General features: G+C 48.2%; 1 protein-coding gene across 1 annotated transcript in view; it reads right to left on the bottom strand.

Annotated features, from left to right (window-relative positions):
* The window catches only part of LOC147091393 (alpha-2-macroglobulin-like), a 1124424-nt gene that overhangs the window by 841829 nt on the left and 257408 nt on the right, over window positions 1–25187 (bottom strand). Inside the window, exon 11 of the mRNA XM_085976756.1 lies at window positions 11772–11933. Within this exon, the coding sequence (XP_085832882.1) occupies window positions 11772–11933 (162 nt within the window). The remainder of the gene's footprint in view (window positions 1–11771; window positions 11934–25187) is intronic.

Genomic DNA, 25187 nt, shown 5'->3' with positions numbered 1-25187 from the left:
CCCCCCTCATTCCTGTCTCACACCCTCGAAAAGGACCCCCCTCATTCCACACTCACACCCTCTATAAGGAACCCCTCATTCCTCACTCACACCCTCTATAAGGACCCCCTCATTCCTCACTCACACCCTATAAAAGGACCACCCTCATTCCTCACTCACACCCTCTATAAGGACCGTCCTCATTCTGCACTCACACCCTCTGTAAGGACCCCCTCATTCTTCACTCACAAACTCTATAAGGACCGTCCTCATTACTCATGCACCCCCCTCTGTTAGGAACCCCGTTATTCCTCACTCACACCCTCTATAAGGACAAACTCATTCCTCACTCACACCCTGTATAAGGACCGTCCTCATTCCTCACTCACTGACATGCTCTATAAGGACTGTCCTCATTCCTCACTCACTAACACCCTCTATAAGGACCATCCACATTCCTCAGTCACTCACACCCTCTCTAAGGACAACCCTCACTTCCTCAGTCACTCACACCCTCTATAAGGATCCCTCTCATTCCTCACTCATACACTCTATGAGGACCATCCTCATTCCTCACTCTCACGCTCTATACGGACCCCCTCATTCCTCACTTACACCCGCTATAAGGACCGACCTCATTCCTCACTCACACCCTCTATAAGGCCACCCCTCATTCCTCACTCACACCCTCCATAATGACCGTCCTCAATCCTCACTCACACCCTCTATAAGGCCTCCATCATTCCTCACGCACACCCTCTGTAAGGACGGTCTTCATTCCTCACTCACACCTTCTATAAGGACACCCCTCATTCCTCACTCACACCCTCTATAAGGACCACCCTCATTCCTCACTCATACCCTATATAAGAATCCCCCACATTCCTCTCTCACACCCTCTATAAGGATCCCCCCGTTCCTCACTCGCACCCTCTATAAGGAACCCTTCATTCCTCACTCACACCCATTAAAAGGACCCCCTCATTCCACACTCACACCCTCTGTAAGGACCCCCCTCATTCTTCATTCACACCCTCTATAAGGACAAACTCATTCCTCACTCACACCCTCCATAAGGACCGTCCTCATTCCCCACTCACACCCTCTATAAGGACCCCCCTCATTCCTGTATCACACCCTCTATAAGCACCCCCTCATTCCTCACTCACACCCTCTATAATGACCGTCCTCATTCCTCACTCCCGCCCTCTATAAGGACCCCCTAATTCCTCACTCACACCCTCTATAAGGACCCCCCTCATTCCTCACTCACACCCTCTATAACGACCGTCCTCATTCCACACTCATCCCTCTATAAGGACCGTACTCATTCCGCACTCACACTCTTTAAAAGGACCACCTCATTCCTCACTCACACCTTCTTTAAGTACTCTCCTCATTCCTCACTCACACCCTCTATAAGTCCATCCTCATTCCACACTCACACCCTCAATAATGACCCCCTCATTCCTCACTCACACCCTAGTTAAGGACCCCCCTCATTCCTCACTCACACCCTACAAAAGGAACATCCGCATTTCTCACTCACACCCACTCTAAGGACCGTCAGCATTCCGCACACACCTTCTATAAGGACCCCCCTCATTCCTCACTCACACACTCTCTATACCAACCATCGTCATTCCTCACTCACATCCTCTATAAGGACCCCTCATTCCTCACTCACAACCTCGAAATGGAACCCCCTCATTCCTCGCTCACACCCTCTATAACAACCATCCTCATTCCTCACTCACACCCTACAAAAGGACCGTCCGCATTTCTCATTCACACCCTCTATAAGGACCGTCCTCACTCCACACTCTCACCCTCTGTAAGGACCGTACTCATTCCGCACTGACACCCTCTATAAGAACCCCCTCATTCCTCACTCACACCCTCTATAAGGACACCCCTCATACCTCACTCACACCCTCTATAAGAACCCCCCTCATTCCTGTCTCACACCCTCTATAAGGACCCACCTCATTCCACACTCTCACCCTCTATAAGGAGCCCCTCATTCCTCACTCACACCCTCTATTAGGAACCCCCTCATTCCTCACTCACTCCCTCTATAAGAACCATCCTCATTCCGCACTCACACCCTCTATAATGACCCCCTCATTCCTCACTAACACCCTCTATAAGGACCCCTCTCATTCCTCACACAATCCCTTCAAATGGACCATCCACATTCCTCGCTCACACCCTTCAAAAGGACCGTCTGCATTCCGCACACACCCTCTATAAGGACCTCCCTCATTCCTCACTCACACCCTCTATGAGGCCCATCCTCATTCCTCACTCACACATTCTCTAAGGCCCGCCCTCATTCCTCACTCACACCCTCTATAAGGACCCCCTCATTCTTCACTCACACACTCTATAAGGAACCCCCTCATTCCTCACTCACACACTCTATAAGGTTCCCCCTCATTCCTCACTCACACACTCTATAAGGACCACCCTCATTCCTCATTTACACACTCTCTATACCGACCATCCTCATTCCTCACTCACACCCTCTATAAGAACCCCCTCATTCCGCCATCACACCCTCAAAATGGACCCCCTCATTCCTCGCTCACACCCTCTTTAACAACCGTCCTCATTCCTCACTCACACCCTCTATAAGGACCCCCCTCATTCCTCACTCACACCCTCTATAAGAACCGCCATCATTCCTCACTCACACTCTACATGGACCGTCCTCATTCCTGACTCACACCCTGTATAAGAACACCCCGCATTCCTCACTCACACCCTCTATAAGGACCACCCTCATTCCTCACTCACACCCTATGTAAGGCCCCCCACATTCCTCACTCACACCCTCTCTAAGGACCACCCTCATTCCTCACTCACACCCTCTATAAGGACCGTCCTCATTCCACAGTCACACCCTCTATTAGGACCATCCTCATTCCGCACTCACACCCTCTATAATGACGCCCTCATTCCTCACTCACACCCTCGATAAGGACCGTCCTCATTCCGCACTCACACCCTCTATAACGACCGTACTCATTCCGCACTCACACCCTCTATAAGGACCCCCCTCATTCCTCACTCACACCCTACAAATTGACCGTCCGCATTTCTCACTCACACCCTCTATAAGGACTGTCTGCATTCTGCACACACCCTCTATAAGGACCCCCCTCATTCCTCACTCACACCCTCTATAAGGCCCGTTCTCGTTCCTCACTCACACCCTCTCTAAGGACCGCCCTCATTCCTCAATCACACCCTCTATAAGGACCCCCTCATTCTTCACTCACACACTCTATAAGGACCCCACTCATTCCTCACTCACACACTCTATAAGGATCCCCCTCATTCCTCACTCACACATTCTATAAGGACCCCCCTCATTCCTCATTCACACACTCTCTATACCGACCATCCTCATTCCTCACTCACACCCTCTATAAGGACCCCTTCATTCCTCACTCACACCCTCAAAATGGACCCCCCTCATTCCTTGCTCACAACCTCGATAACAACCGTCCTCATTCCTCACTCACACCCTCTATAAGGACCCCACTCATTCCTGACTCACACCCTCGATAAGGACCCCCCTCAATCCTCACTCACACCCTCTGTAAGGACACCCTTCCTTCCTCACTCACACCCTCTATAAGAACCGCCATCAATCCTCACTCACACTCTACAAGAACCTTCCTCATTCCTCCCGCGCTCCCTCTATAAGGACCGTCCTCATTCCTCACTCACACCCTCTATAAGGATACCCCGCATTCCTCACTCACACCCTCTATAAGGACCATCCTCATATCTCACTCACACCCTATATAAGAACCCCCCACATTCCTCACTCACACCCTCTTAAAGGACCCCCTCATTCCTCACTCGCACCCTCTATAAGGACCCCCTCATTCCTCACTCACACCCTCTATAAGGACACCCCTCATTCCACACTCACACCCTCTATAAGGACCCCCTCCATTCCTCACTCACACCCTCCATAAGAACCATCCTCATTCCGCACTCACACCCTCTATAAGGAACCCCTCATTCCTCACTCACACCCTCTATAAGGACCACCCTCATTCCTCACTCACACCATCTATTAGGACCATTCTCATTCCGCACTCACACCCTCTATAATGAACCCCTCATTCCTCACTAACACCCTCTATAAGGACCCCTGTCATTCCTCACACACACCCTTCCAAGGACCGTCCGCATTCCGCACACACCCTCTATAAGGACCTCCCTCATTCCTCACTCACACCCTCTCTAAGGCCCGCCCTCATTCCTCACTCACACCCTCTATAAGGACCCCCTCATTCTTCACTCACACACTCTATAAGGATCCCCCTCATTCCTCGCTCACACACTCTATAAGGATCCCCCTCATTCCTCACTCACACACTCTATAAGGACCTCCCTCATTCCTCATTTACACACTCTCTATACCGACCATCCTCATTCCTCACTCACACCCTCTATAAGATCCCCCTCATTCCACCATCACACCCTAAAAATGGACCCCCTCATTCCTCGCTCACACCCTCTTTAACAACCGTCCTCATTCCTCACTCACACCCTCTATAAGGACCCCCCTCATTCCTCACTCACACCCTCTGTAAGGACACCCTTCATTCCTCACTCACACCCTCTATAAGAACCGCCATCATTCCTCAGTCACACTCTACAAGGACCTTCCTCATTCCTCCCTCGCACCCTCTATAAGGACCGTCCTCATTCCTCACTCACACCATCTATAAGGACACCCCGCATTCCTCACTCACACCCTCTGTATGGACCACCCTCATTCCTCACTCACACCCTATATAAGGCCCCCCACACTCCTCACTCACACCCTCTATAAGGACCACCCTCATTCCTCACTCACACCCTCTATAAGGACCGTCCTCATTCCACACTCACACCCTCTATTAGGACCATTCTCATTCCGCAATCACACCCTCTATAATGACGCCCTCATTTCTCACTCACACCCTCTATAAGGACCGTCCTCATTCCGCACTCACACCCTCTATAACGACCGTACTCATTCCGCACTCACACCTTCTATAAGGACCCCCTTATTCCTCACTCACACCCTCTACAAGGACCCCCCTCATTCCTCACTCACACCCTACAAAATGACCGTCCGCATTCCTCACTCACATCCTCTATAAGGCCCGTTCTCGTTCCTCACTCACACCCTCTCTAAGGACCGCCCTCATTCCTCAATCACACCCTCTATAAGGACCCCCTCATTCTTCACTCACACACTCTATAAGGACCCCACTCATTCCTCACTCACACACTCTATAAGGATCCCCCTCATTCCTCACTCACACACTCTATAAGGACCCCCCTCATTCCTCATTCACACACTCTCTATACCGGCCATCCTCATTCGTCACTCACAACCTCTATAAGGACCCCCTCATTCCTCACTCACACCCTCAAAATGGATCCCCTCATTCCTCGCTCACAACCTCTATAACAACCGTCCTCATTCCTCACTCACACCCTCGATAAGGACCCCCCTCAATCCTCACTCACACTCTCTGTAAGGACACCCTTCATTCCTCACTCACACCCTCTATAAGAACCGCCATCAATCCTCACTCTCACTCTACAAGAACCTTCCTCATTCCTCCCGTGCTCCCTCTATGAGGACCGTCCTCATTCCTCACTCACACCCCCTATAGGGACACCTCTCATTCCTCACTCACACCCTCGATAAGGACCACCATCATACCTCACTCACACCCTATATAAGGACCCCCCAAATTCCTCACTCACACCCTCTTAAAGGACCCCCTCATTCCTCACTCGCACCCTCTATAAGGACCACCTCATTCCTCACTCACACCCTCTATAAGGACACCCCTCATTCCACACTCACACCCTCTATAAGGACCCCCTTCATTCTTCACTCACACCCTCTGTAAGGACAAAATCATTCCTCACTCACACCCTCTATAAGGACCGTCCTCATTCCCCACTCTCAGCCTCTATAAGGAACCCCTCAATCCTGTCTCACACCCTCTATAAGGACACCTCTCATTCCTCACTCACACCCTCTATAAGGACCGTCCTCATTCCTCACTCCCACCCTCTATAAGGACCCCCTCATTTCTCACTCACACCCTCTATAAGGACCCCCCTCATTCCTCACTCACACCCTCGGTAATGTCCGTTCTCATTCCGCACTCACACCCTTTATAAGGACTGTACTCATTCCGCACTCACAGCCTCTATAAAGACCCCCTCATTCCTCACTCACAGCCTCTATAAGGACCGCCCTCATTCCTCACTCACACCCTCTATTAGGACCATCCTCATTCCGCACTCACACCCTCTATAATGACCCCCTGATTCCTCACTCACACCCTCTATAAGGACCCCCCTCATTCCTCACTCACACCCTACAAAAGGACCGTCCGCATTTCTCACTCACACCCTCTATAAGGACCGTCTGCATTCTGCACACACCCTCTATAATGACACCCCTCATTCCTCACTCACACCCTCTATAAGGCCCGTCCTCATTCCTCACTCACACCCTCTCTAAGGACCGCCCTCATTCCTCACTCACACCCTCTATAAGGACCCCCTCATTCTTCACTCCCACACTCTATAAGGACCCCCCTCATTCCTCACTCACACCCTCTATAAGGACACCCCTCATTCCACACTCACACCCTCTATAAGGACCGCCTTCATTCTTCACTCACACCCTCTGTAAGGACAAACTCATTCCTCACTAAAAACCTTCTATAAGGACCATCCTCATTCCCCACTCTCACTCTCTATAAGGACCCCCTCATTCCTGTCTCACACCATCTATAAGGACACCTCTCATTCCTCACTCACACCCTCTCTAAGGACCGTCCTCATTCCTCACTCCCACCCTCTATAAGGACCCCCTCATTTCTCACTCACACCCTCTATAAGGACCCCCCTCATTCCTCACTCACACCCTCGAGAATGACCGTTCTCATGCCGCACTCACACCCTCTATAAGGACTGTACTCATTCCGCACTCACACCCTCTATAAGGACCCCCTCATTCCTTACTCACAGCCTCTATAAGGACCCCCCTCATTCCTCACTCACACCCTCTATTAGGACCATCCTCATTCCGCACTCACACCCTCTATAATGACCCCCTGATTCCTCACTCACACCCTCTATAAGGCCCGTCCTCATTCCTCACTCACACCCTCTCTAAGGATCGCCCTCATTCCTCACTCACACCCTCAATAAGGACCCCCTCATTCTTCACACACACTCTATAAGGACCCCCCTCATTCCTCACTCACACACTCTATAAGGACCCCCCTCATTCCTCACTCACACCCTCTATAAGGACCACCCTGATTCCTCACTCACACCCTTTTTTAGGACCGGCCTCATTCCTCACTCACACCCTCTATGAGGACCCCCATCATTCCTCTCTCACACCCTCTATAAGGACAACCTTCCTTCCTCACTGACAACCTCTATAAGGACCCCCTCATTCCTCATTTAAACCCTCTATAAGGACCGTCCTCATTCCTCACTCACACTCTCTATAATGACACCCCTCATTCCTCACTCACACCCTCTCTAAGGACCCCCCACATGCCTCACTCACACCCTCTATAAGGACCCCCTCATTCCTCATTCGCACCCTCTAAAAGGACCCCCTCATTCCTCATTCACACCCTCTATAAGGATCCCCCTCATTCCTCACTCACACACTCTATAAGGACCGTTGTCAATCCCCACTCACACCCTCTATAAGGACCCCCACATTCCTCACTCACACCCTATATAAGGACCCTCTTCATACCTCTCTCACACCCTCTATAAGGACCCCCCTCATTCGTCACTCACACCCTCTAAAAGGGCCGTCTTCATTCCTCGCTCACACCCTCTATAAGGAGCAACTCATTCCTCACTCACACCCTATAAAAGGACCGCCCTCATTCTTCACTCACACCCTCTATAAGGGCCGTCCCCGTTCCTCATTCACACCCTCTATAAGGACCCCCTCATTCCTCACTCACACACTCTATAAGGACCCCCTCTTTCCTCACTCACCCTCTCTAAGATCCATCCTCGTTCCTCACACCCACCCTCTATAATGACCGTCCTCATTCCTCACTCACACCCTCTATTAGGAACGCTCTCCTTCCTCACTCACACCCTCTATAAGGACCCCCCTCATTCCTCACTCGCACCCTCTATAAGGACCGTCCTCATTCCTCACGCACACCCTCTATAAGGACCGTCCTCAATTCTCACCCACACCCGCTATAAGGACCCCCCTCATTCCTCACTCACACCCTGTCTAAGGACCGTCCTCATTCCTCACTCACACCCTCTATGAGGACCCCCCTCATTCCTCACTCACACCCTCTATAAGGACCCCCCTCATTCCACACTCACACCCTCTATGACCCCCCTCATTCCTCACTCACACCCTCTATAAGGACCCCCTCATTCCTCACTCACACACTCTATAAGGACCCCCTCTTTCCTCACTCACCCTCTCTAAGATCCGTCCTCGTTCCTCACACACACCATCTATAATGACCGTCCTCATTCCTCACTCACACCCTCTATAAGGAACGCTCTCCTTCCTCACTCACACCCTCTATAAGGACCCCCTCATTCCTCACTCACACCCTATAAAAGGACCATCCTCATTCCTCACTCACACCCACTGTAAGGACCGTCCTCATTCCTCACTCACTCACACTCTCTATAAGGACTGTCTTCATTCCTCACTCACTCACACCCTCTATAAGGACCGTCCACATTCCTCACTCACTCACACCCTCTCTAAGGACAATCCTCACTTCCTCACTCACTCACACCCTCTATAAGGACTCCTCTCATTCCTCACTCACACCCTCTATAAGGACCATCCTCATTCTTCACTCTCACCCTCTATAAGGACCCCCTCATTCCTCACTTACACCCTCTATAAGGACTCCTCTCATTCCTCACTCACACCCTCTATAAGGACCATCCTCATTCTTCACTCTCACCCTCTATAAGGACCCCCCTCATTCCTCATGCACACCCTCTGTAAGGACCGTCCTCATTCCTCACTCACACCCTCTATAAGGCCTCCATCATTCCTCATGCACATCCTCTATAAGGACGGTCCTCATTCCTCACTCACACCCTCTATAAGGACCGTCCTCATTCCTCACTCACACCCTCTATAAGGACACCCCTTATTCCTCACTCACACACTCTATAAGGACCACCCTCATTCCTCACTCACACCCTATATAAGGATCCCCACATTCCTCACTCACACCCTCTATAAGGACCCCTTGATTCCTCAGTTGCACCCTCTATAAGGACCCCCTCATTCCTCACTCACACCCATTATAAGGACCCCCCTCATTCCACACTCACACCCTCTATAAGGATCCCCCTCTTTCTTCACTCTCACCCTCTATAAGGACAAACTCATTCCTCACTCACATCCTCTATTAGGACCGTCCTCATTCCCCACTCACACCCTCTATAAGGTCCCCCCTCATTCCTGTATCACACCCTATATAAGGACCCCCATCATTCCTCACACGCACCCTCTATAAGGACCGTCCTCATTCCATACTCACTCCCTCTATAAGGACTGTACGCATTCTGCACTCACACCCTTTATAAGGACACCCTCATTCCTCACTCACACCCTCTATAACGAACCCCCTCATTCCTCACTCACACCCTCTATTAGGACCATCCTCATTCCACACTCACACCCTCTATAATGACCCCCTCATTCCTCACTCACACCCTCTATAACGACCCCCCTCATTCCTCACTCACACCCTACAAAAGGACCGTCCGCATTTCTTACTCACACCACCTATAAGGACCGTTTGCATTCCGCACACAGCCTCTATAAGGAACCCCCTCATTCCTCACTCACACACTCTCTATACCGACCATCGTCATTCCACCTCACACCCTCTATAAGGAACCCCCCATTCCTCACTCACACCCTTGAAATGGACCCCCCTCATTCCTCGCTCAGTCCCTCTATAACAACCATCCTCATTCCTCACTCACACCCTACAAAAGGACCGTCCGCCTTTCTCACTCACACCCTCTATAAGGAGCGTCAGTATTCCGCACACACCCTCTATAAGGACCCCCCTCATTCCTCACTCACACCCTCTATAAGGCCCGTCCTCATTCCGCACTCACACCCTCTCTAAGGACCGCCCTCATTCCCCACTCACACCCTCTACAAGGACACCCTCATTCTTCACTCACACACTCTATAAGGACCCCAATCATTCCTCACTCACACACTCTATAAGGACCCCCCTCATTCCTCACTCACACACTCTATAAGGAACTCCCTCATACCTCACTCACACACTCTCTATACCGACCATCCTCATACCTCACTCACACCCTCTATAAGGACCCCTTCATTCCTCACTCACACCCTCGAAATGGACCCCCCTCATTCCTCACTCACACCCTCTATAACAACCGTCCTCATTCCTCACTCACACCCTCTATAAGGACCCCCCTCATTCCTCACTCACACACTCTATAACAACCGTCCTCATTCCTCACTCTCACCCTCTATAAGGACCCCCCTCATTCCTCAGTTACACCCTCTTTAAGGACCGTCCTCATTCCTCACTCACACCATCCATAAGGACCTCCCTCATTCCTCACTCACACCCTCTATAAGGACCATTCTCATTCCTCACTCACACCCTCTATAAGGACCCCCCTCATTCCTCACTTACACCCTCTATAAGGGCAGTCCTCCTTCCTCACACACACACTCTATAAGGACACCCCTGATTCCTCACTCACACCCTCTATAAGGACCACCCTCATTCCTCACTCACACAGTCTATAACAACCTTCCTCATTCCTCACTCACACCCTCTATTAGGGCCCCCCTCATTCCTCACTCACACAATCTATAACGACCGCCCTCATTCCTCAGTCAATCCCTCTGTAAGGACACCCTTCATTCCTCACCCACACCCTCTATAAGAAGCGCCATTATTCCTCACACACACTCTATAAGGACCTTTCTCATTCCTCCCTCGCACCCTCTATAAGGACCGTCCTCATTCCTCACTCGCACCCTCTATAAGGACCGGCCTCCTTCCTCACTCACACCCTCCATAACGACCGGTCTCATTCCTCACTCACACCCTCTATAAGGACCCCCATGATTCCTCACTCACACCCTCTATAAGGACAACCTTCATTCCTCATTCACACCCTCTATAAGAACTGCCATCCTTCCTCACACACCCTCTATAAGGACCTTCCTCATTCCTCACTCGCACCCTTTATGAGGACCATCCTCATTCCTCACTCACACCCTCTATAAGGACCATCCTCATTCCTCACTCACACCCTCCGTAACGACCGGCCTCATTCCTCATTCACACCCTCTATAAGAACCACCATCATTCCTCACACACCCTCTATAAGGACCTTCCTCAATCCTCACTCACACCCTCTATAAGGAACCCCCTCAATCCTCACTCACACCCTCTATCAGAACCATCCTCTTGCCTCACTCACACCCTCTATAAGGACCGTCCTCATTCCGCACTCACACCTCTATAAGAACCAGCCTCTTTCCTCACGCACACCCTCTATAAGGACCGTCCTCATTCCTCACTCACACCCTCTATACGGAGACCCTCATTCCCCACTCCGTCACTCATATTCCTCCATAATATCATGTCCCTGCTCCGTATACACCTTTCCTGGATGCACCCTGTCCCCTGACGAACTTGACCCTCACTCACCATGAAGGAAACAGGATTATTCGTCCAGGATGAGGTGTCGACTGAGAAATTTACGACCCCGTTCTGATCTGTGATCACTTTCTGTGCACCGGGATTCATCGTGTTGAAGAGGTAGATTGTAGCATTCGCAACAGGACCACCAGTCGAATATTTCATTCTCAGCTGTCAAGACAGAGAGATGGGTTCAGTTGAATGGTGCAGAGCGACAGGAGTTTGACACCGTATATATCACACAGTGTGTGTGGGAGAGTTTACCCTGTATATATCACACAGTGTGTGAGGGAGAGTTTACCCTGTATATATGACACAGTGTGTGTGTGGGAGAGTTTACCCTGTATATATCACACAGTGTGTGTGGGAGAGTTTAATCTGTATATATCACACAGTGTGTGTGTGGGAGAGTTTACCCTGTATATATCACACAGTGTGTGTGGGAGAGTTTACCCTGTATATATCACATAGTGTGTGTGTGGGAGAGTTTACCATGTATATATCACACAGTGTGTGTGGGAGAGTTTAATCTGTATATATCACACAGTGTGTGTGTGGGAGAGTTTACCCTGTATATATCACACAGTGTGTGTGGGAGAGTTTACCCTGTATATATCACATAGTGTGTGTGTGGGAGAGTTTACCCTGTATTTATCACACAGTTTGTGTGGGAGTGTTTACCCTGTATATATCGCACAGTGTGTGTGTGCGAGAGTTTACCCTGTATATATCACACAGTGTGTGTGGGAGAGTTTACCCTGTATATATCACACAGTGTGTGTGGGAGAGTTTACCCTGTATATATCACACAGTGTGTGTGTGGGAGAGTTTACCCTGTATATATCACACAGTGTGTGTGGAAGAGTTTACACTGTATATATCACACAGTGTGTGTGTGGGAGAGTTTACCCAGTATATATCACATAGTGTGTGTGTGGGAGAGTTTACCCTGTACATTTCACACAGTGTGTGCGGGAGACTTTACCCTGTATATATCACAACGTGTGCGTGGGAGAGTTTACCCTGTATATATCACACAGTGTGTGTGGGAGAGTTTACCCTGTATATATCACACAGTGTGTGTGGGAGAGTTTACCCTGTATATATCACACAGTTTGTGTGTGGGAGTGTTTACCCTGTATATATCACACAGTGTGTGTGTGGGAGAGTTTACCCTGTATATATCACACAGTGTGTGTGGGAGAGTTTACCCTGTATATATCACACAGTGTGTGTGGGAGAGTTTACCCTGTATATATCACACAATGTGTGTGGGAGATTTTACCCTGTATATATCACACAATGTGTGTGGGAGATTTTACCCTGTATATATCACACAGTGTTTGTGGGAGAGTTTACCCTGTATATATCACACAGTGTGTGTGTGGGAGAGTTTACCCTGTATATATCACACAGTGTGTGTGTGGGAGAGTTTACCCTGTATATATCACACAGTGTGTGTGGGAGAGTTTACCCTGTATATATCACACAGTGTGTGTGGGAGAGTTTACCCTGTATATATCACACAGTGTGTGTGTGGGAGAGTTTACCCTGTATATATCACACAGTGCGTGTGTGGGAGAGTTTACCCTGTATATATCACACAGTGTGTGCGGGAGAGTTTACCCTCTATATATCACACAGTGTGTGTGGGAGAGTTCACACTGTATATATCACACAGTGTGTGTGGGAGAGTTTACCCTGTATCTATCACACAGTGTGTGTGGGAGAGTTTACCCTGTATATATCACACAGTGTGTGTGGGAGAGTTTACCCTGTATATATCACACAGTGTGTGTGGGAGAGTTTACCCTGTATATATCACACAGTGTGTGTGGGAGAGTTTACCCTGTATATATCACACAGTTTGTGTGTGGGAGAGTTTACCCTGTATATATCACACAGTGTGTGTGGGAGAGTTTACCCTGTATATATCACACAGTGTGTGTGTGAGAGTTTACCCTGTATATATCACACAGTGTGTGTGGGAGAGTTTACCCTGTACATATCACACAGTGTGTGTGGGAGAGTTTACCCTGTATATATCACACAGTGTGTGAGGGAGAGTTTACCCTGTATATATGACACAGTGTGTTTGTGGGAGAGTTTACCCTGTATATATCAGACAGTGTGTGTGGGAGAGTTTAATCTGTATATGTCACACAGTGTGTGTGTGGGAGAGTTTACCCTGTATATATCACACAGTGTGTGTGGGAGAGTTTACCCTGTATATATCACATAGTGTGTGTGTGGGAGAGTTTTCCCTGTATATATCACACAGTGTGTGTGGGAGAGTTTAATCTGTATATATCACACAGTGTGTGTGTGGGAGAGTTTACCCTGTATATATCACACAGTGTGTGTGGGAGAGTTTACCCTGTATATATCACACAGTGTGTGTGTGGGAGAGTTTACCCAGTATATATCACATAGTGTGTGTGTGGGAGAGTTTATCCTGTACATTTCACACAGTGTGTGCGGGAGACTTTACCCTGTATATATCACAAAGTGTGCGTGGGAGAGTTTACCCTGTATATATCACACAGTGTGTGTGGGAGAGTTTACCCTGTATATATCACACAGTGTGTGTGGGAGAGTTTACCCTGTATATATCACACAGTTTGTGTGTGGGAGAGTTTACCCTGTATATATCACACAGTGTGTGTGTGGGAGAGTTTACCCTGTATATATCACACAGTGTGTGTGGGAGAGTTTACCCTGTATATATCACACAGTGTGTTTGGGAGAGTTTACCCTGTATATATCACACAATGTGTGTGGGAGATTTTACCCTGTATATATCACACAGCGTGTGTGGGAGAGTTTACCCTGTATATATCACACAGTGTTTGTGGGAGAGTTTACCCTGTATATATCACACAGTATGTGTGTGGGAGAGTTTACCCTGTATATATCACACAGTGTGTGTGTGGGAGAGTTTACCCTGTATATATCACACAGTGTGTGTGGGAGAGTTTACCCTGTATATATCACACAGTGTGTGTGGGAGAGTTTACCCTGTATATATCACACAGTGTGTGTGTGGGAGAGTTTACCCTGTATATATCACACAGTGTGTGTGTGGGAGAGTTTACCCTGTATATATCACACAGTGTGTGTGGGAGAGTTTACCCTCTATATATCACACAGTGTGTGTGGCAGAGTTTACCCTGTATATATCACACAGTGTGTGTGGGAGAGTTTACCCTGTATATATCACACAGCGTGTGTGGGAGAGTTTACCCTGTATATATCACACAGTGTGTGTGGGAGAGTTTACCCTGTATATATCACACAGTGTGTGTGGGAGAGTTTACTCTGTATATATCACACAGTGTGTGTGTGGATGAGTTTACCCTGCATATAACACACAGTGTGTGTGGGAGAGTTTACCCTGTATGTATCACACAGTGTGTGTGGGAAAGTTTACCCTTTATATATCACACAGTGTGTGTGGGAGAGTTTACCCTGTATATATCACACAGTGTGTGTGGGAGAGTTTACACTGTATATATCACACGTTGTTTGTGGGAGAGTTTACCCTGTATATATCACACAGTGTGTGGGAGAGTTTACCCTGTATATATCACACAGTGTGTGTGGGAGAGTTTACTCTGTATATATCACACAATGTGTGTGTGGATGAGTTTACCCTGTATATATCACACAGTGTGTGTGGGAGAGTTTACCCTGTATATATCACACAGTGTGTGTGTGGGAGAGTTTACCCTGTATATATCACACAGTGTGTGTGTGGGAGAGTTTACCCTGTATATATCACACAGTGTGTGTGGGAGAGTTTACCCTCTATATATCACACAGTGTGTGTGGCAGAGTTTACCCTGTATATATCACACAGTGTGTGTGGGAGAGTTTACCCTGTATATATCACACAGTGTGTGTGGGAGAGTTTACCCTGTATATATCACACAGTTTGTGTGTGGGAGAGTTTACCCTGTATATATCACACAGTGTGTGTGGGAGAGTTTACCCTGTATATATCACACAGTGTGTGTGGGAGAGTTTACCCTGTATATATCACACAGTTTGTGTGTGGGAGAGTTTACCCTGTATATATCACACAGTGTGTGTGGGAGAGTTTACCCTGTATATATCACACAGTGTGTGTGTGAGAGTTTACCCTGTATATATCACACAGTGTGTGTGGGAGAGTTTACCCTGTACATATCACACAGTGTGTGTGGGAGAGTTTACCCTGTATATATCACACAGTGTGTGAGGGAGAGCTTACCCTGTATATATGACACAGTGTGTTTGTGGGAGAGTTTACCCTGTATATATCACACAGTGTGTGTGGGAGAGTTTAATCTGTATATATCACACAGTGTGTGTGTGGGAGAGTTTACCCTGTATATATCACACAGTGTGTGTGGGAGGGTTTACCCTGTATATATCACATAGTGTGTGTGTGGGAGAGTTTTCCCTGTATATATCACACAGTGTGTGTGGGAGAGTTTAATCTGTATATATCACACAGTGTGTGTGTGGGAGAGTTTACCCTGTATATATCACACAGTGTGTGTGGGAGAGTTTACCCTGTATATATCACACAGTGTGTGTGTGGGAGAGTTTACCCTGTATATATCACACAGTTTGTGTGGGAGTGTTTACCCTGTATATATCGCACAGTGTGTGTGTGGGAGTGTTTACCCTGTATATATCACACAGTGTGTGTGGGAGAGTTTACCCTGTATATATCACACAGTGTGTGTGGGAGAGTTTACCCTGTATATATCACACAGTGTGTGTGTGGGAGAGTTTACCCTGTATATATCACACAGTGTGTGTGGAAGAGTTTACACTGTATATATCACACAGTGTGTGTGTGGGAGAGTTTACCCAGTATATATCACATAGTGTGTGTGTGGGAGAGTTTATCCTGTACATTTCACACAGTGTGTGCGGGAGACTTTACCCTGTATATATCACAAAGTGTGCGTGGGAGAGTTTACCCTGTATATATCACACAGTGTGTGTGGGAGAGTTTACCCTGTATATATCACACAGTGTGTGTGGGAGAGTTTACCCTGTATATATCACACAGTTTGTGTGTGGGAGAGTTTACCCTGTATATATCACACAGTGTGTGTGTGGGAGAGTTTACCCTGTATATATCACACAGTGTGTGTGGGAGAGTTTACCCTGTATATATCACACAGTGTGTGTGGGAGAGTTTACCCTGTATATATCACACAATGTGTGTGGGAGATTTTACCCTGTATATATCACACAGTGTGTGTGGGAGAGTTTACCCTGTATATATCACACAGTGTTTGTGTGAGAGTTTACCCTGTATATATCACACAGTGTGTGTGTGGGAGAGTTTACCCTGTATATATCACACAGTGTGTGTGTGGGAGAGTTTACCCTGTATATATCACACAGTGTATGTGGGAGAGTTTACCCTGTATATATCACACAGTGTGTGTGGGAGAGTTTACCCTGTATATATCACACAGTGTGTGTGTGGGAGAGTTTACCCTGTATATATCACACAGTGTGTGTGTGGGAGAGTTTACCCTGTATATATCACGCAGTGTGTGTGGGAGAGTTTACCCTCTATATATCACACAGTGTGTGTGGCAGAGTTTACCCTGTATATATCACACAGTGTGTGTGGGAGAGTTTACCCTGTATATATCACACAGCGTGTGTGGGAGAGTTTACCCTGTATATATCACACAGTGTGTGTGGGAGAGTTTACCCTGTATATATCACACAGTGTGTGTGGGAGAGTTTACTCTGTATATATCACACAGTGTGTGTGTGGATGAGTTTACCCTGCATATATCACACAGTGTGTGTGGGAGAGTTTACCCTGTATATATCACACAGTGTGTGTGGGAGAGTTTACCCTGTATGTATCACACAGTGTGTGTGGGAAAGTTTACCCTTTATATAGCACACAGTGTGTGTGGGAGAGTTTACCCTGTATATATCACACAGTGTGTGTGGGAGAGTTTACACTGTATATATCACACATTGTTTGTGGGAGAGTTTACCCTGTATATATCACACAGTGTGTGGGAGAGTTTACCCTCTATATATCACACAGTGTGTGTGGCAGAGTTTACCCTGTATATATCACACAGTGTGTGTGGGAGAGTTTACCCTGTATATATCACACAGCGTGTGTGGGAGAGTTTACCCTGTATATATCACACAGTGTGTGTGGGAGAGTTTACCCTGTATATATCACACAGTGTGTGTGGGAGAGTTTACTCTGTATATATCACACAGTGTGTGTGTGGATGAGTTTACCCTGCATATATCACACAGTGTGTGTGGGAGAGTTTACCCTGTATGTATCACACAGTGTGTGTGGGAAAGTTTACCCTTTATATATCACACAGTGTGTGTGGGAGAGTTTACCCTGTATATATCACACAGTGTGTGTGGGAGAGTTTACACTGTATATATCACACATTGTTTGTGGGAGAGTTTACCCTGTATATATCACACAGTGTGTGTGGGAGAGTTTACCCTGTATATATCACACAGTGTGTGTGGGAGAGTTTACTCTGTATATATCACACAATGTGTGTGTGGATGAGTTTACCCTGTATATATCACATAGTGCGTGTGGGAGAGTTTACCCTGTATATATCACACAGTGTGTGTGGGGGAGAGTTTACCCTGTATATATCACACAGTGTGTGTGGGAGAGTTTACCCTGTATATATCACACAGTGTGTGTGGGAGAGCTTACCCTGTATATATCACACAGTGTGTGTGGGAGAGTTTACCCTGTATATATCACACAGTGTGTTTGGGAGAATTTACCCTGTATATATCACACAGTGTGTGTGGGAGAGTTTCCCCTGTATATATCACACAGTGTGTGTGGGAGATTTTACCCTGTATATATCACACAGTGTGTGTGGGAGAGTTTACCCTGTATATATCACACAGTGTGTGTGGGAGAGTTTACCCTGTATATATCACACAGTGTGTGTGGGAGGGTTTACCCTTTGTATATCACACAGTGTGTGTGTGGGAGAGTTTACCCTGTATATATCACACAGTGTGTGTGGGAGAGTTTACCCTGTATATATCACAAAATGTGTGTGGGAGAGTTTACCCTGTATATATCACACAGTGTTTGTGGGAGAGTTTACCCTGTAAATATCACACAGTGTGTGTGTGGGAGAGTTTACCCTGTATATATCACACAGTGTGTGTGGGAGAGTTTACCCTGTATATATCACACAGTGTGTGTGGGAGAGTTTACTCTGTATATATCACACAATGTGTGTGTGGATGAGTTTACCCTGTATATATCACACAGTGTGTGTGGGGGAGTTTACCCTGTATATATCACACAGTGTGTGTGGGGGAGAGTTTACCCTGTATATATCACACAGTGTGTGTGGGAGAGTTTACCCTGTATATATCACACAGTGTGTGTGGGAGAGCTTACCCTGCATATATCACACAGTGTGTGTGGGAGAGTTTACCCTGTATATATCACACAGTGTGTTTGGGAGAATTTACCCTGTATATATCACACAGTGTGTGTGGGAGAGTTTACCCTGTATATATCACACAGTGTGTGTGGGAGATTTTACCCTGTATATATCACACAGTGTGTGGGGGAGAGTTTACCCTGTATATATCACACAGTGTGTGTGGGAGAGTTTACCCTGTATATATCACACAGTGTGTGTGGGAGGGTTTACCCTGTGTATATCACACAGTGTGTGTGTGGGAGAGTTTATCCTGTATATATCACACAGTGTGTGTGGGAGAGTTTACCCTGTATATATCACAAAATGTGTGTGGGAGAGTTTACCCTGTATATATCACACAGTGTTTGTGGGAGAGTTTACCCTGTATATATCACACAGTGTGTGTGTGGGAGAGTTTACCCTGTATATATAACACAGTGTGTGTGTGGGAAAGTTTACCCTGTATATATCACACAGTGTGTGTGGGAGAGTTTACCCTGTATATAACACACAGTGTGTGTGGGAGAGTTTACCCTGTATATATCACACAGTGTGTGTGTGGGAGAGTTTACCCTGTATATATCACACAGTGTGTGTGTGGGAGAGTTTACCCTGTATATATCACACAGTGTGTGTGGGAGAGTTTACCCTCTATATATCACACAGTGTGTGTGGCAGAGTTTACCCTGTATATATCACACAGTGTGTGTGGGAGAGTTTACCCTGTATATATCACACAGCGTGTGTGGGAGAGTTTACCCTGTATGTATCACACAGTGTGTGTGGGAGAGTTTACCCTGTATATATCACACAGTGTGTGTGGGAGAGTTTACCCTGTATATATCACACAGTGTGTGTGGGAGAGTTTAACCTGTATATATCACACAGTATGTGTGGGAGAGTGTACCCTGTATATGTCACACAGTGTGTGTGTGGGTAAGTTTACCCTGTATATATCACACAGTGTGTGTGGTAGAGTTTACCCTGTATATATCACACAGTGTGTGCGGGAGAGTTTACCATGTATATATCACACAGTGTGTGTGGGAGAGTTTAACCTGTATATATCACACAGTGTGTGTGTGGGAGAGTTTACCCTGTATATATCACACAGTGTGTGTGGGAGAGTTTACCCTGTATATATCACACAGTGTGTGTGGGAGAGTTTACATTATATATATCACACAGTGTGTGTGGAAGAGTTTACCCTGTATATATCACACAGTGTGTGTGGGAGAGTTTACCCTGTATATATCACACAGTGTGTGTGGGAGAGTTTACCCTGTATATATCACACAGTGTGTGTGGGAGAGTATACCCTGTATATATCACACAGTGTGTGTGTGAGAGTTTACCCTGTATATATCACACAGTGTGTGTGGGAGAGTTTAACCTGTATATATCACACAGTGTGTGTGGGAGAGTTTACCCTGTATATATCACACAGTGTGTGTGTGGGAGAGTTTACCCTGTATATATCACACAGTGTGTGTGGGAGAGTTTACCCTGTATATATCACACAGTGTGTGTGGGAGAGTTTACCCTGTATATATCACACAGTGTGTGTGGGAGAGTTTACCCTGTATATATCACACAGTGTGTGTGGGAGAGTTTACCCTGTATATAACACACAGTGTGTGTGGGAGAGTTTACCCTGTATATATCACACAGTGTGTGTGGGAGAGTTTACCTTGCATATATCACACTGTGTGTGTGTGGGAGAGTTTACCCTGTATATATCACACAGTGTGTGTGGGCGAGTTTACCCTGTATATATCACACAGCGTGTGTGGGAGAGTTTACCCTGTATATATCACACTGTGTGTGTGGGAGAGTTTACCCTGTATATATCACACAGTGTGTGTGGGAGAGTTTACCCTGTATATATCACACAGTGTGTGTGGGAGAGTTTAACCTGTATATATCACACAGTATGTGTGGGAGAGTTTACCCTGTATATGTCACACAGTGTGTGTGTGGGTAAGTTAACCCTGTATATATCACACAGTGTGTGTGTCATACCTGTCTGTGTCTGTATGTGTATTCCACTAGGTACAGGTCTGGACATGCCTCGGCTGACTCCTCCCACTATTCCAGGTATATAAGTGACGACCTCCCAGTCCCTTAGTATTCTGGACGGGTCGACCACTCGAGACAAGACCTTCATTCTTTAGTTAATAAAAGCCTGATTGTTACTCGCTTAACCTCAGTCTTTTGAGTAATTGATGGCGCATCAATTTTATTAACTAAATTTTTTATAATGGAGAAGATCCTCACACCAGCATGCCTGGACCTGGACAGTCGGGAAGCGGACACTTCCACCAAGTTTGCTCACTGGCTCACGTGCTTCGAGACATTCCTGACTGCCTCCACTGCGGTCGAAACGGATGCGGACAAACTGTCTGTCCTGTTCTCCAAGGTGAACCACCGAGTGTAATCAGTCATCCGGGACGCGACCTCGTACACAGCCGCCCTCCAGCTCCTCAAGACCCAGTACACGCGCGCTGTGAACGAAGTATACGCCAGGCACCTTCTGGGGAGTCGCAAGCAACAACCTGGGGAATCGACTGAGGAATACCTCCAAGCACTGTCCGTGCTTGGCCGGGCCTGTGGGTGTAAGGCGGTAACGCCCACTAAGTACACGGAGGAACTGATCCGGGATGCCTTCGTAGCGGGCCACAGGTCCAACTACACCCGACAGCGACTGCTGGAGCAGAGTGACCTCACCCTCGACAAAGCCTCCGACATCGCACTAACGCTGGACGCAGCCTTCCGGGGCATGGATGCCTACTCCTCTGCACCATGGACGCCGCGGGGAACGACAACCTGGGACACGGTAGGACAGCCCCATAGCACCGTGCCACCCCAGCCACAGCCCAACAACGGCCCAACTACCGCAGCAGTGTCCCAAAGCCAGACAGCAGTATCCCAAGGCCAGAAATGCTACTTCTGTGGCCAGGCCAAACACCCCAGAGCGCGCTGCCCGGCGAAGAATGCGACCTGCTCGGGCTGCGGGAAAAAGGGACACTACGCCAGCGTCTGCAAGGCCAAAGCCACCCCGAACGCCAGCAGCGCCGCGTGTAGGCCGTGCGAGCCGCCATCTTGGGCAAGCCCAGCCATGTGCGAACCACCGCAGCAGCAGCCATCTTGGACGACTCCAGCCACATGGGAATCATGGACACCGCCATCTTGGACACCAGCCGGGACGCAGCAGACCGCCAACCCCCCCCATCTGATACTCGCAGCAACACACCGACCCCTACGCTGGCCTCTGTGACGCTGGACCAAACGAGACCGCACCAGCTAGCTCGGTCCAAAATGGACGTTAAGGTAAACGGCCATGCAATAAACTGCCTTTTTGACTCCGGGAGCACAGAGAGCTTCATCCACCCCGACACGGTGCGGCGTTGCTCTCTCCCAGTCCTGCCTGCGCACCAGCGGATTTCTATGGCCTCCGAGTCCCAGTCAGCGGACATTGGCGGCTAGTGCAGACGGAGTGAATACACATGCTGAAGATGGGCTGCTGAGATTTTAGTGTTTTTAGTGTCTAAAGTGGGGAAAAAAAAGTTTCATTTCATTTCAATTTTTAAAAAGGTTTTAAAATTAAATTTAGTTCTAGTTAAGTTAGTTTAGTTTAGGTTAGTTTAAGTTTAGATTAGTCTAGACAAAGTAGAGAAGGAAAAGACCGCCAGAAAGACTACCAAAGAAAAAAAAACCCAGAGGAAAATAGAGGAAAAAAAAAAGCCAAAGCAAAAAAAAAAAAGAAACAAGAGAAGAACTACACAAACCAGTGAACGGCAGCCACATGGGGCTTCAGCAGCGGTGGTTGAGTCGGCGGCATCGGGACCGAGTTCGAGGAGGCGAGGTGACTCGGGCCGCAGCCCAGCGGTCCAGCAACCGGCACAGCCGAGGGGACTCGGGCCGCATCCCAGAAATCGGAACGCAGCCCGGCAACGGGCACAGCGGAGAGGACTCGGGCCGCATCCCAGAAATCGGCACAGCCGAGGAGATCTGGAACGCAGCCCGGCAATCGGCACAGCGGAGAGGACTCGGGCCGCATCGCAGAAATCGGCACAGCCGAGGAGATTCGGAACGCAGCCCGGAAATCCAGCAATCAGCACAGCCGAGGGGACTCGGGCCACAGCCCAACAATCCAGCACGGGAAAGGCCCGAGGAGCCAGGCCAGCAGGCACAGAGACCTCTGAGGAGAAGGAGAGCAACCAGAAGGCTCGCAACCAAGACCGTGAGTACAGGGCCCAGGGAGGGAGGCCCAGGGAAAGGCCCGAGGAGCCAGGCCGAAACAGAGGCCCAGAGACCTCTGAGGGGGAGGGGAACAGCCCGAAGGCACCGGGAAACAGTGGCTCACAGACTCAGACCTGAGAAGGGTGAACCCAGGAGCCGAGGCCCAGGGACCACGGGGTCAGAGAGGGGGACCGGGAAAGTTCGCGAACAGGGAGAGGGTAACACCAAACCCGGGGCCCCAGAAAAGCTTATTCTAAGATCAACAATACTTTACCAAAAATGAGCGAATCAGAAGATCCACAACAGCCCCGCTTCCAGATTCCCCCCAACACCACAAAAAAAGCTATAAAAACGATCAAGCATGCTCAGATGAGAGAAAAACCAGAAACTCTCTTTACTGACTGTTACAACAATGGGACAAAAAGTAACCTCATATTCTACTCAGATCAGCCAGCAGCTTGGATCAGAGCAATAAAATCACACTATACCAGTGTTAAGCTAAAAAATACCGCAAATGGGTCCATAATGAAAATTAACACACCAGGAGACAGTTCAATCACGACTGTCAACGCGTACAATACCGGAACAATATTAGTGCAAGGCAACCTCGACAAATTTGCAACGGCCTTCAGGACACTGAAAAGATCAACTACGAGGGGAATGAACAGCCCCAGAGTGGCCCGCACTCCCCCCAACATTGACAACTTACCAGGAGAAAATCTGCATGGTCAAGGGATGAACGAGCCACACAGTTCAAACCAGACACTAACCCCGGGGAACCACAGCCACACGATACAACTGACAAACCCCAGCATAACTACCACGGAGGAAGCCACACATAGTTCCCCTACCATTCCCAGCCCACCAAGAGAAGAGCAGCATAGCCAGGAAGTGAGTGAGCCTTCCAGGGCCGACCAGCCTAGCCAGGAAGTGAGTGAGCCTTCCAGGGCCGACCAGACACATACCCCGGGATCACACAGCCAGATACAACCAAAAGATAAATTTAATCAATTAGAGATAGAGATGGTTAAACTTAGAGAGGAGGTCCTCAAATTGAATGACAAACAAAAGCAGGAGAGGGAGAGACACAAGAGAGAGCTGAATAGACTTGATAACCAGGTGAATCTACTTAAGAATCAGGTGAAAGAGCTGCAGGAAAAAGAAGAGAGCCATAGAGGAGAGAAAACACCATTAGACCAGCAACCAGAGACTAGAGATAAGACAAGACAGAGCCGGACGGAACGGCTGCACTCCCACACGGAACAAAAGCAACAGACACACAATACAAGGGGTGCCACACAGACCGACCAGCATGCTGACTCACAATCTTCCCCCACCACCATGGAACCACAAGCGAGCTGCTCACAAGAGGTACGCACACACCAGACACCCCAGCCCAGCACACACACTATGAGTCCAGGCGAAAGCCACCAGACAGTAAACACAAACAAGGCTGACGTCGTAATACTCATAGACTCAAATGGGAAATTTCTATGGGAGAAAAAGCTCTTCCCTAGAAGTAAAGTAGAAAAGATTTGGTGCCCAACAACAGACAGAGCCATGGGATGGCTGACCAAAGCCAGATTAGGCTCCCCCCAACACATAATAATACACACGGGCACAAATGACCTAAAGGCCAAACAGAAAGAGGTAGCAACATCGCTCAGAGCAATGATTAGGAAGGCAAGCAGTACATTTCCAAACACTAGAATCA

The sequence above is a fragment of the Somniosus microcephalus genome, unplaced genomic scaffold (assembly GCF_052327205.1).
Source record: "Somniosus microcephalus isolate GS21.2 unplaced genomic scaffold, FLI_Smic_1.0 unresolved_chr3, whole genome shotgun sequence".
NCBI lineage: Eukaryota > Metazoa > Chordata > Chondrichthyes > Squaliformes > Somniosidae > Somniosus > Somniosus microcephalus.
The sequence above is the reverse complement of the archived record's forward strand: the minus strand, read 5'-3'. Positions and strand labels throughout refer to the sequence as shown.